The sequence below is a fragment of the Geospiza fortis genome, unplaced genomic scaffold, assembly GCF_000277835.1.
Source record: "Geospiza fortis unplaced genomic scaffold, GeoFor_1.0 scaffold424, whole genome shotgun sequence".
Classification (NCBI taxonomy): domain Eukaryota; kingdom Metazoa; phylum Chordata; class Aves; order Passeriformes; family Thraupidae; genus Geospiza; species Geospiza fortis.
The window spans coordinates 2456711-2469553 of record NW_005054354.1 but is presented as its reverse complement, the minus strand read 5'-3'; the positions used below and the strand labels follow the sequence as shown (position 1 = coordinate 2469553).

The 12843-nt window shown below is 38.3% G+C and overlaps 2 protein-coding genes across 2 annotated transcripts in view; one reads left to right on the top strand and one right to left on the bottom strand.

Moving 5' to 3' along the window:
- Window positions 1-6: 6 nt before the first annotated feature.
- RINT1 (RAD50 interactor 1) lies at window positions 7-11135 on the top strand. The gene is made up of 14 exons (XM_005423517.3): window positions 7-12; window positions 1063-1258; window positions 1424-1665; window positions 1832-2005; window positions 2087-2236; window positions 3394-3550; window positions 5296-5406; window positions 5589-5814; window positions 6394-6531; window positions 7286-7485; window positions 8673-8887; window positions 9546-9726; window positions 9810-9928; window positions 10502-11135. Exons 2-14 carry the CDS (start codon window positions 1082-1084, stop codon window positions 10713-10715), a joined length of 2304 nt encoding a protein of 767 aa, XP_005423574.1. The 5' UTR covers window positions 7-12; window positions 1063-1081; the 3' UTR covers window positions 10716-11135.
- Window positions 11136-11358: 223 nt separating this feature from the next.
- EFCAB10 (EF-hand calcium binding domain 10) overlaps window positions 11359-12843 on the bottom strand; it is a 5298-nt gene continuing 3813 nt past the window's right edge. The window contains exons 3-5 of the mRNA XM_005423556.3: window positions 12681-12843; window positions 12314-12398; window positions 11359-11778 (exon numbers count right to left, since the gene is read on the bottom strand). Of these exons, the coding sequence (XP_005423613.2) occupies window positions 11742-11778; window positions 12314-12398; window positions 12681-12843 (285 nt within the window). The 3' untranslated portion in view covers window positions 11359-11741. The remainder of the gene's footprint in view (window positions 11779-12313; window positions 12399-12680) is intronic.

The following is a 12843-nucleotide window of genomic DNA, read 5'->3' as shown; positions in this document are numbered from 1 at the left end:
CCTCTGGCCGAGGTGGGTGCTGAGCCGCGGGGCTGAGCAGGCAGCTGCTGGGGGGATGCGCCCACACACCTGTTCCTACCTCGTGTAACCCGATCCTTTCCACTAAGTATGCAAAGAGCACCGTTTGGTGTTTTTTTTTTTTTTCCTGCTGTATGTTTACATTGCTGCAAACAGGAATTTTACTGTTCTGCTTTCTTTATTCGATTATTCCTCTGCAGCACCCTTGATCACCCAGTTTGTTCTGCCTGGTGCTCTCTATTGCCTCTGCAACTCAGGCTCATCGGCTGCACCGCTGTCTCACCCCTGTTGTCATTTCAATAGGGATTTTCGCTTAATTAAAGCTAGCAGCAGACGAAGTGCAAGTGTATCGGGTTTTATTTTTAAATACTGTTTTGAAAGTGACTCGAAGAAGTAGAGGATTGAACTAGCCAAACAGTTGTCATTGTTGCCTTTTTTGTTTCACTGTGAACATCCTCTCAATGTCAGGTTTCTCTGGATGCTGCCAAATGTGTGGATCAGCAAGCGTCTTTTAAGTTATACTGTGTGGGGGTTTTTTGGTAAATATTTCCGTGATGTATTTGCTTTCCAAATTATTGTAAGGCCCACATGGATACTTTGCTAGTAACACAATTGTAATGAGTTGGTAACTCTGAAATTTCGTAAACTTGTGGAAAGGGAAAGTGGAACATTATCTTCCTTTGCATTTTACTTTTTTTTTTGTAGTTTTCATTACGTTTTCTATGTTATATATGTAAGAACTACATACTTCTTGAACTATTTTTAATAAAATTCATGCTTTTGGGGAAGGAAGAAATTAACAGATGTGTTTCTCTTCGGTAGTTAAAATGTAATAAATCACCAGTTGGCTATGCCAGCAAGGTTTTATCTCACCTCAGACTTAAGCCAGCAAGTTGTCTCACTTTAAGTAGTATAATTCATGAATATGGTATTTCAGTCTCGGTTTAAATTGAGCTGCCCAGCTTTTCATGGAGTTTTGTTCCTCAACAGATAATATTTGTTTGTGCTGTCTTAGTCTCGGCTAATTAGAAGTCATATACTCAGTATTGCAGAGAAAGAAGCCATGGCAAGCATTGCTGTTAGAAAGAAAGAAGTCACTAGAGATCTAGACCACTGTGATATCCCATACTATGTTTCTGAATTTGTGGAAAGAGAACTTGGAAATGACTATGATTCCCTGGGGAAGCTAGACAGCCTGATTGAAAAGCTATCTGAAAACAAAAAGCACTTAGAAGAACAGGTAAGCATCTTTCAGTTTCATTTTTTTTCTTCTTCTGAACATGCTGTATGACTGATTGAGAATATGAAACTAAATGAAATGTATCAGTGGGCCTGATACACAGTGGCACTGCTCTACACAGTGCAGTGGTTTTATGTCTGCCTTAATACATCTCTGTCAATGCAGGTACTTACAGTTTCGTCAGAAGTCCCTAAAAGAATTCAGAATGCCTTAAAGAATGCAGAAGATTCCAAAAAGTCTCTGAGTCAGCTTCTGGAGGAGGAAACTGTTCTGTCAGAGTCTATCAACAGCCACTTGCTGAAAGCTGAGCCATGGATGGAGGATCTGGATGTGCTGATAGGCCAGGTGGAGGAGATCGAGCGACACCTGGCCTACCTCCAGTGGATTTCTCGCATAGAAGAGCTCAGGTAGTTCTGAGTGCTGTATGTATGTTCTGAGACTGGTGACCTGGTTTATCCCCTTATTAAAATATTTTAAATTCAAGAAGGTTTTGTCTTTTCTTTTCAATATCCAAATTATTCTCTTCTGTTATCGTTAATGAATATTTGGCCTTGTCTTTTTGGTGTTTTATAGTGATAGCATTCAGCAATATCTGATGACCAACAATGTTCCAGAGGCAGCCAGTACTCTAGCATTCATGGCAGAACTGGATATTAAACTTCAGGAGTCATCTTGTTCTCATCTTCTTGCTTTTGTGAGATCCACTGTTAAATTCTGGCATAAAATCCTTAAGGACAAATTGACAAGGTAAGAGAGATACTGTGACTCCCTCATCTTTGTGTTGTTCTGTCAGTTGGTGTCCAACTGTGTTTATATTTTGTGTTGCAGTGACTTTGAGGAGGTGCTGACGCAGCTCCGCTGGCCCTTTGTGGGGCCACCTCAGTCCCAGGCATTTGGCCTTGCTGCACCAGCCAACGCTCCTGAGGTGTACAACAACTTGGAGATGCTGTTCTGTCAGCTTCTGAAACTGCAAACCTCGTATCCTTTTCAATTCTTGCAGTGTATTTTAGCAAGAATAAAAACTTAGAGATGTGTGTTCTCAAGGAGAATTATTTAAATTTTTTCCTCCCTAAAGAGAGAAGATAATTTATATTTCTTTGTATTAACATGAGAATGTTGTGGGAATTTGGAGGAGTTTTTTGTTTGGGTTTTTTTGGTATTTAGAAAATGCCAAGTGCCAAAGTTGTCCTTTTTGTCAGTAGCAACATTTTAACTCCAAGTCATCAAATCCAGTGCTTTCATGGTAGCTGACAGTTTAGGTTGCATGAGGATTTGGCTTTATTCTGTTTGGAAACATTACCCATGCATGTTAATGAAAAAATGGTGATGTGTGTTTTATTAGACACAGTTAATGGTTTTCCTTTTATAGCCTTATGTGAAATAACCTTTAATCACTTTAATATGTCCTGCCCTGGAAGGAAAAAGGGGAAACCATACATGTCTTGGAAGGAGACTTTACAAAGAGGGGAGACTGCAGGAGGGTTTCTGTTATGCAGCAATCATAGTCTGCCTTTGAGATTGCTCAGAGGGCACTGCTGCTCGTTCTGTCCCTGATTTTTATGAATTAAATAATTCACAAAAAATCAGTTAAAACTAAAGCTCAGCAAAGCCTTTGTGTGTGTGTGTGTGTGACTGTGGCTTGTGGCTACTGGGTTTTTTTTAATCACATAGTGGAAAGATGCAAGACCATTGTGCACAATCCTGAGTTGGTAACAATTTTGGTTTGGCAGAGTGGCTCACTTAAATCCATTACATGAAAATGGGAAATCATGTGTTGCATTTATTAATCCCAGGAGTCTTTATCCTCCTTTAACAAATATGCATAAGTGTGTCTCTTGGACAGCCACTGTGTTTGTTTCTGACAGTGGTGGTTTGCTGGGTTCTTACCAGTTTCCTAAATCAAACAGACTTAAGGGACATGTATTCTCATGGAATAAATAAACTCTAAAGGCCTGAGTTATATTTAATACTACATAAAGTGGAATATTTAGAGTATCTTTGTATTGTTTTCATAGTACTGCCTTCAGTCAATAGTGTAGAACTAAGCAGTGTTCATTTATTAAAAACCTATTCTATTGAAATTATGATGCTGGGGTAATTCAACACTTACATCCATCCTTGACTGTCAATCTTAGAGATGAGCTGTTAACCAAACCCAAACAATTGCCGGAAAAGTACCCTTTACCCCCTTCACCACCAGTCATCCTTCCAATACAGATCATGCTGAATCCTCTTCAGAAAAGATTCAAGTATCATTTCACTGGAAATAAACAAACCAATGTTCTTAATAAGGTATGGGAGAAAGTGTTTTGACATTTCTAAATTGCTTTGTAAGCAACCTCTAGATTGCTGTGTTTAAATTGTATAGATTTCAAGTTTTCCAAAATTAGGATTCTTCAAAACTGTGCAGTTCTTGTGCCTACCTAAGTGTGGACAGACATCAAGATAGCACTTGGAGACCTTTCAGAGACACAGGCATTTTCTCTGGGTGAGGCAATATTTTTCCCTTGCCCAGACTCTTCATAAAGCATCATTACAATCTTAGACTGACTCCCATCTGTTCACAGGTTTTGATTCATTTCCTCTGTCGTATTGCAAATGGTTTTGCACTGTTCTGTATTTTTTGAGCTCAAAGGCTGTGACTTTGATTTTTGGCACTGTGTTTTGCTACCTTCATGTGACTGAAAATGTTGGATATGAAATGTGATTAGTCTAAAGGTATTGTTAAATAATTCTTCTTTTTAATGGGTTGAATTTTTAAATTGACATAAGAGATGCTGAGTTTATCAGTTGGAAACTGACTCACTTTTTGTGTGAATTGCCTTCAAAGACTGAGGAATTTTATCTGAGAATTACCACTGGAATGGGTTTCATTGCATTAATTCCACTGCATTGTCTGGAGCAGAGTTTAAGAGCTGTTTTGTAACAGTCCTGTTGCACAGGTCTGCTTATGATCACCATCTTGTGTAAATCTAAATACATTTGCAATCTTGACAGATGCTACTACAGAGCTTTTTAAAATACTGTTGTGTATGTTTGTGGGAAGGAAAGAGGTGGTTAGATATGAACAAAATTATTTTAAAAGCAAATGGAAAATTTTTGTTCAAGACATTGAATTTGCAAACAGCAATAGGTTAATTATTTTAAAAATAAGAACTTATTAAGAAAATGTTACAGGGAATCTAGTGTCAGGTCAGAAGGACATTTCAACAGGGCATTGCTGAAATTTGGTTTGGGTTTTTTGTTTAGTAATTACTTGTATAATGCAATAAAGAAATTATCAGTGTAAAATATTTAAAAGACAGCAACCTGGACTAGATTAACAGTATTTCAGAGGAGAGGCTCAGAGTTCACAATGACCTTGCCCAGCTGGGGAAGGACTGTCCAAAAAATTTAACAACCCAGGCATGATAAAATTAATGAGACAAGTGAAAATGAATACAGAGGTCAGAAACAGACACACAGGAATGTGAGTGCACCTCAGCAGAAGGTTCCTACGCTGTCTGGAGTGAGGAAGCAGGAACTGCTTCCAGTTGCACTAACACTGAAAGAAGTGTTCATCCAAACCTGCAGCCCATAATTTTAGGTGTGGAAACTTGAAAAAACTTAAAGGCATTAAAATGTGAAATGAGGTGATAGATTCCCCACTTCTGGGGGAGGTGGGGCTGAAGTTAGATACAATAACAATAAGAGCAGAGCTTTTCACAGGAGCTCATCGTTTTTATTGTACCAAGAAATAAGGGCCACATAGGAGAACAGGAAGAAGTATATGAAGCAGAAACAAGGCTCTCGTGAGTGAGAAAGCAGTAGAGAAAGGGGAAATAAAAATGCAACTTTTGCTTGAGAAACACAATATTTGGTACATTTAAGACAATGAAAATCCAGAAATATTTTTCTGATAACGCTTTTATATAGATGAAAGTTAAGTAAAACAGAGTGAAGGACTTGTGTGACCTGAGGTCACAAGAAGAAAATACTAGTAACACCTGAATAAATGTTTGCATGCATTTAATAATTTCTTTTCTTTTTTAAATAAGCCTGAGTGGTATTTAACACAAGTACTTATGTGGATTGGAAATCATTCAAAGTTCCTTGATGACAAAATCCAGCCAATACTGGAGAAGGCAGGATCTTCAGTGAATGCTGGGGTAAGTAATGAGATGGTTTGTAAATGTGAATATAAATATCTAAGTCAGCTTCTGATAGATATTTGGCCCATTTCCACTGAAACATGTACGTGGTGAGACTTAGTCTAGTAGCAGTTTCTTGTGTACATGTTTGCACATGTCAGTACTTCCTGTCTCTGACATTCACTTCTTTCCTTCCAAAGCTTGAATTCTCTCGTGCTCTAGTGATGCTGATTTTGGAGAAGTTGGCTGCTGATATTCCCTGCCTGTTGTATGATGATACACTCTTTTGTCACCTCGTGGATGAGGTCCTTCTATTTGAGAGAGAGTTATACAGCGTTCATGGTTATCTCAGCAGCCTTCCCAGCTGCATGCATATTCTGTCAGAAGAATCCTGCTTCCAAAGGTGGCTAACAGTGGAAAAAAAATGTAAGACTTCCAGTGCATTTTGTTGGCCTTTATATTGAACAGTCACAAAGTATGTGTCTACTTACACAGCTACCCTTCTTAAATAGGATAAGTCCCTTGAACAGGGCTACTGCCAAAAACATATGTATTTTTATGCTCTGTAATTATTCTGAATAAAAATTGATTAGGTTTCAACAGTGCCTCTATTTTGTGGGACTCTTGTCCCTTAGTTGTGTGCAATCAAGTAGGCTTATTTTTGGACAAATGTTATGTGTGTGCAGAGAGAGATGGATTGTAAATTGAAATAAGGGGGAGGTATTCGTTTTTGAGAAATGAAGAAGAAATATATTGGAAAAGAGTAAGCCAACTATTAAAAAAGAAAACCACCCCCCAGTCAATTCTGGCAGTTAACTCTGTTAACAGTGTTGCAAATAGATACATTGAAGCTGGTTTTGTATGAAACGAGTTGTCAGTAATTTTTTATAAACTGAAAATGCAAAATTTAACTTACTAAAGATAAGGCTTTTATGTTAGTATACTTTAGAGGGGCTTTTGTTTGATTTTTTTTTATTAAAAACTTAAAAGTTTTTTGCATTTCAGTTGCTCTTCAGAAAATGGACTCTATGCTTTCATCAGAGGCTGCATGGATATCACAGTACAAAGATATCACTGATGTAGATGAAATGAAAGTTCCAGATTGTGCTGAAACTTTTATGACTCTCTTGTTAGTTATAACAGGTAATTATATCTATGGGCATTGCTCTTGTTTGTAGTGAACAGTAAAAAAACCTTCAGCTAACAGATTTCTTTACTAAATAATCTACTAAATATTCATTGTCAGCTGTAGTCACCAAATAATCTTGCAAAGCTGTGATATCTGCAGTTTAATAAAAACTTCCTCTTCATTTTGTATTTTGGACACTAACTCATGCATGAATAATCTTGACCTAGTGACATGTTTGCAAAATAATAATTATAAATATATGTTTGATATTTACCATAGTCTCTCATAGTTGGCAGAATATAATTTGTTGCAATTCACTAATAAATCCTAATAGTCCATTTGAATCTGTGACAATTCAGAAGCTATTAAGTAACTTCTCTTTTTTTGCAACAGTACATAAGAGCAAGTGTGTTTTCAGGAGACCCTTGCATCTTCAATGGCTTTGTCTCTCTCTGTGTGAGGAGGCTTTAGGGGCCACACTGGAGGTTGTGGTATTATCACACATTGCCTCAAGTGTTAGAGCACGAACTGCTCGTGGAATCAGGAGGGGGAAGAAAGTTGTTGCATGTTTAGCTTTTGCATGGGCAGTTTCCCTGAAAACATTGAAATATTGGCTGGTTTAAATACTGACATCTAAATACTGACTTTTTGATGTCCTCATAGGCATGAGGTGGTGCATGTATGGGCCTGCTGCCTGTGATGTTTCTTTTTGAAAAGCTTTTATTTAATGTTGGAAAGCCTAAAAACATTTTATTAATGTCTTTCCAGACAGGTATAAGAATCTTCCAACAGCTTCCAGAAAGCTCCAGTTCCTGGGCCTACAGAAGGAGTTAGTTGATGATTTCAGGATACGATTAACTCAAGTGATGAAGGAAGAGACAAGAGCTTCCTTAGGATTCCGATACTGTGCAATCCTTAATGCTGTTAACTACATAGCAACAGTGTTGGCAGACTGGGCTGACAATGTAGTAAGTAAATATTCTTCTTTAGAAAAAAACATTTTTAAATGGAGGAGGGATGTTTGTTTTGTAACAAACATTTTCTTTTCAGCACTTTGTAGGTGTATTCAGGAGAATTAATTACTGAAAAAGTAGAATGAGATATAAATTTGGATTTAGTAAAAGATGTATAAATAAGGACAGGTTATTGTTTGAGGCCTAAGCTGCCAATTATAAACTTTCTAGGGAAATGCAGAGAGAGCCCGGGAAATGGAATAATCTGAAGAGACCAAAAAACCTAGTCTCTTTTACATGCTTTTTATTGTAAAAAAAAAGTGAATTTTGAAGATCTTGGAACAGAGCAGCAGCCTTTGCCTGGTGCTTGAACTCCTCCCATGGCAGGAGAGTTTAGACAGATCCATGTGTGTATCTGTGTTGCAGCACAGTTCAGTGGTGTCCCAGAAAAGCTGCTGGTAACTGGGAATTAGTGACTGCTGTACAACAGCCTGGTGGCAGCACGGCCTAGTGAGGAATTGCAGCTTTTCTGCACCTATTGGTGCTGAAGGTCAGAAAACATTTTACACATGGAGTGTGCAGAATAAGGCATGGTGTGGGCTGTGGGTAGCCTCCAAAATCTTACTGTCTTCACAGGAACCTGTGGCTCTAGCAGGGGATAATCTTGACTTGATAGGACAGCAGCCTTCATGTTGTTTAACTGCATCTACTAGTGCCTTGATCTGCTTAAAAGCAAAACCAACAAGTTGTTGCCACAATGAACTCAATAAACTAAATTCATTTTCTTGATGTTGTCAGCACAGTAAATTTATAATTCAGTGAATAATCATTGCTAAAAAGTTACAATTAAAGTTTATTTTTGCAAATCTTAAAGAGGCCAAGGCAGGGTTTTTAAAGCCTGCTGCTGTCAATCTTAAAATATCTTCTCAGTATTTCTTTAGATCTCTTCCCTTTACCTATCTGCTGTTGTATCTGAAACCTGTATGAGTTCCATCACTAGGATTAAACTACCATGTTTTGTTTTTCACTAAATCAGGACCACAGGGAAGGATAAGAAAGTGTTTTTAAAATCTTAGATTTTTAACTTTATAAATGTGCCAGAGGAGAGTGTTTTCTACAACCGTGTCTAACAAAGTACCAATGAAAAGTTCAAGGAGTAAGATTACTTTCTATGGTGTTCCTCTCTGGTTTTGTTTGCCTAGTTCTTCTTGCAGCTGCAGCAGGCTGAGCTGGAGGTCCGTGCAGAAAGTGACACCATGAGCCAGCTCCAGCTGGGACAGCTGGCATCCATGGAGAGCTCTGTCTTTGATGACATGATCAACCTCCTGGAGCGCCTCAAGCATGACATGCTGACACGACAAGTAGATCATGTCTTCAGAGAGGTCAAAGATGCTGCAAAGCTGTACAAAAAAGAGAGGTGATTCTGTTTATTTAATCTCTTTGCATATTACAGGATTATTTCCTGTTAAAAATATTGAGGTAAGTAAAGGCAAGAATAGATAATAGGCAGTATTTTTTTTCTGGAGTAGGAAAGCTGCAGGGTAGTAAAGTCTGAAAAATACTCTTTATTCTTACCTGGTGACAATTGTTATACTTTTCTAAAGCAGTTCCACAATTAGTAGATGTATTAGTTTAAAATCCTAGGAAAGATTCTGGATCGTTCTAGTTTTCTATTTTGAGCAGGAATTATTTTCTTCATAGTGGTATTGAAGATTTTATGCAAAATGGCCTGTCATGACTGTTCTGTCTTAACAGACTCCTAGGGCTTCTTGAATATTTTCTTCTGAGTAGAATTTCTGAAGTACTTCATAAAAGGAATAGAACTCAATGATTTTCAGATTAGATGGGGTTCCCTAGAATGACATGTTCAGAGATTTATAACTAAAGCATGAGTTTAATATTAAATGAAATTCAAACACAGCATTAGACTGATAACTTTTAGATTAGAAATGGGAAAAGATTGTCTCTGAAACATTGTAAATGGGTAAAAAATTTTTTAAAGGGTAATTTGAACTTCAGTTGTTGTAACATGAATAATTTCACTCTAGTGACTGCAGTGCAATGGTTTCTTTCAGGTGGTTGTCTTTACCCTCTCAAGCAGAGCAAGCAGTGATGTCCTTGTCGAGCACGGCGTGCCCGATGCTGCAGACACTGCGAGACCGTTTGCTGCAACTGGAGCAGCAGCTCTGCCACTCACTGTTCAAAATCTTCTGGCAAATGCTTGCAGAGAAGGTGGATCTGCACATCTATCAGGAGGTGGGTATCAGTGTGACCTGTGCAGTGCCCTGTAGGTGTCAGTGCCTGGCTCAAACAGCAGATGCACCTCTTTGTGTTTGCAGATCATTATGGCAAATCATTTCAATGAAGGAGGAGCAGCACAACTCCACTTCGACATGAGTCGGAATTTGTTCCCCCTATTTTCACATTACTGCAAGAGGCCAGAAAACTACTTCAAGCAGTAAGTAAAGGCAAAACTTCTGATCTACTGGTATTTCAGAAGTGTGTGTCCAGAGAAATAAAAGTGTTCTGCTTAAACCAAGATTTTTTCAGTTAGTTTTGATCCACATTTTAAATGTGTGGATCATGTATGTGTCTGATATTTTCAGCTAGGAAAGTTGATTCTGTAGCATGTACTCACACAGCAACAGACTGTGGCATGTCTTGGAGTATTTTGTGCAGTCAGGATGTCTAGATAAAATTATGGAAGGAATATTAAGAGGCACAAACCTCTGATTCTGGGGTCAAAGAAACTAGTCAAAGATACAGTTACAACACAACAAACTTTATTGTTAGAAGGACTACTTTAAACTATTTTCCTCCTCGGGATTGCCTTGTGAGGCATGAGAAGTTGCTACTTTCTTTCTGGTTAGTCTATTTCCCTAGCCCAGTGTCCTAAATAGTCCAGCATCAAAATCCTCAGCTGATCGAGGCTGAAATCTGAGTATTTTTAAACCAACATGGAGCATGGAAGGGTTTTTTGTTACACTTAAATTTGTGCTGCTTACATTAATCCATGTAACTTTTCCTCTAGCATAAAAGAAGCCTGCATTATCCTGAACCTGAATATTGGCTCTGCTTTGCTTCTGAAGGATGTCCTACAGTCAGCTTCAGAAAATGAACCATTAAAGCCCAGCCAGCCATCTGCAACAGCAGCACTAAATGAACTTGGAGTTTATAAACTGGCTCAAAGGGATGTTGAGATTCTTCTCAGTTTGAGAGCCAATTGGCCAAATACAGGAAAATAAAGACTTTGAAAATGGTTAATAACGTGGACTAGATTACGTATTCCAAGCGAAAATCTTGTAATCTACTTATTTCTTTCATTTTTTTTATGCTGAGAGATTGTTTTAATTGAATCTTATGCCTTATTCTATACAGTTCAAAGAAAAAATTCAAAATGCTACTGACTTGATGTTGAACTGTGCAGATCTTATTTTCCATGGCCACCTTGCCATTGCATTTGGAAGCTAAAACTGTTCATCTCTAAGGAATAGTCTGCCTTGTCTGCATCATTCTAAGGAACAGAGTATTTACAGTGTAAATGCAGTTTTGTACAGCGTGGGCTAATGTTCCCTATGAACTGGTCAGTCTTCAGTTAAACACAGATGTTTTAGATCTCCAAATTCCAGATAATGGATGTTCTGTATTAAAATGTATATAATCAATGCAGAAGGAAGGAATGTGTCACTGTTTTCTTCATACAAATTAAGATTGTTTTTTCTGTAAAAGACTATCTCCTAATTTTTAAACAAAAGTTTCTCCTTATAGATTGCATACTGTGTGCTAAGTTTGAAAATACCACTTGGAAATGCTACCTGCATTTACATGTGGACATTTGTCATAACTTGTTGAAGTTGTTTTTTCCTTAAAAATACCTGAAAACCAAAATGCAGCACAAGCCCAAAACCCAACTTTATTTTATTCAGTGCTAATGAGCCAACAGGTAACAATCCTTTACTGTAAACTATGACCTGAAGGAGGAAACTCCAAAATACAATTTCAGTTGCAAAAGAGATTGCTACTTTTTTTTTAACCATCTAATTATATTAAGAACAACAATTCTTAACTATATACTCCCTCCAGTGCCTGCTGGACATGCATATGTTCTTGTCACTTGTCCTTTTCAGCTGATTGCTCCACTGAAGGGCAGGGAAGATGAGAAAAAGAGAAAAGAGAATATTGCTTAAAATTGACTCTTCACAGCTGACAAACCAGAAGAAAAATTAGGGAAGATGCCTGTTTTTAATCTATATAGCAGACCACTGCTCAAACTAATACACAGACCAGCTCTCCAGCATCTTTTTCTTCCTAAGACAGAAAAAGAAAATCTCTAGTTAGATAATGAGGATAATTATTTCCTTACCTTTCAGCAATTGCAACAGTTACTAAAAAATTTCTCCTAGAACCATATCTTGACTGTGAGGAATTATTTGAACTCTGAATCTATTTCATCTCCAGCTGTGCTACCATCCCTGACAAAGATGACAACAGGCTCTCACTGTTCCACATTTCTAGATCAGTATTTTAACCCCTGGGCTGCCAGATGACCTTCAGTCTGACCTGAGGGGTGGGTACTGTGAGAGGATCCTGAAACTGAGGGGGTGGAGGGCATGGAGTTTGGTTCACCTTACAGCAAGGCAAGAAGGTCAGGCAGTAGCTGACCTCGGTTTTTTAATCTTGCAATGCAAAGTGACACAGTCGAGCTTAAACTAGCAATTAAACTATCTGTTAATTATGTAAGCTTTGTAAATAAAAAATTAATCTCAGTAAAGTATCTCCTATGCATATGCCCCCCTCCCAAAAATAAAACAAAAACCAACACCACAATTTTAATTAAACTTACATTCCTTCCTTGAATTCATCCAGTGTGATCTCCACATCATCTTCTAGCTCCAAATCCTCAGTGCTCAGTCCCAAAGTTTTAAGGGCTAAAGTTAACAAAAGAGAATTTCTTATGCAAGTTTTTGGAAAGACAAATTTCAATTTAAAGGTGCCTAGATCTCACAGAAGGTAATTGTGTGCAGCATAACAACATGTAACTTAAACGCAGGAAACTTAACCACATGTAACTTTTTTCAACTTTCCAAGTTCCAGGTTGTGTGGGCAGTTGTGTGGATAATTTTGAAGTACACAGATGGGTAACTTTGAAGCTATTTTAACAGTTCTGTGCAAGGGAACAGTTTGGTGCGGCAGGGTGCAGGCGGACGCACCTTCCCTGTACTGCGCGGGCCGGATGGAGCCCTGGCCCAGGACATCCAGCAGGCTGAACATGGCCTCCACGTTGGCCTCGTCCATGAGGAACGGGTACTCGCCCTCGGCTCGCCTCCCAGCCTTCACCCGCTCCAGCACCTGGATCAGGAACTCTCGTGGCCG

Excerpts from the sequence above, each read along its gene's own strand:
- RINT1 (XM_005423517.3), top strand. The coding sequence starts at position 1,082 with ATGGCAAGCATTGCTGTTAGAAAGAAAGAAGTCACTAGAGATCTAGAC. Across the intron at positions 2,237-3,393 it reads CTTCTGAAACTGCAAACCTC|AGATGAGCTGTTAACCAAAC; the intron begins GTATCCTTTTCA and ends TGTCAATCTTAG. Across the intron at positions 5,815-6,393 it reads GCTAACAGTGGAAAAAAAAT|TTGCTCTTCAGAAAATGGAC; the intron begins GTAAGACTTCCA and ends TTTGCATTTCAG.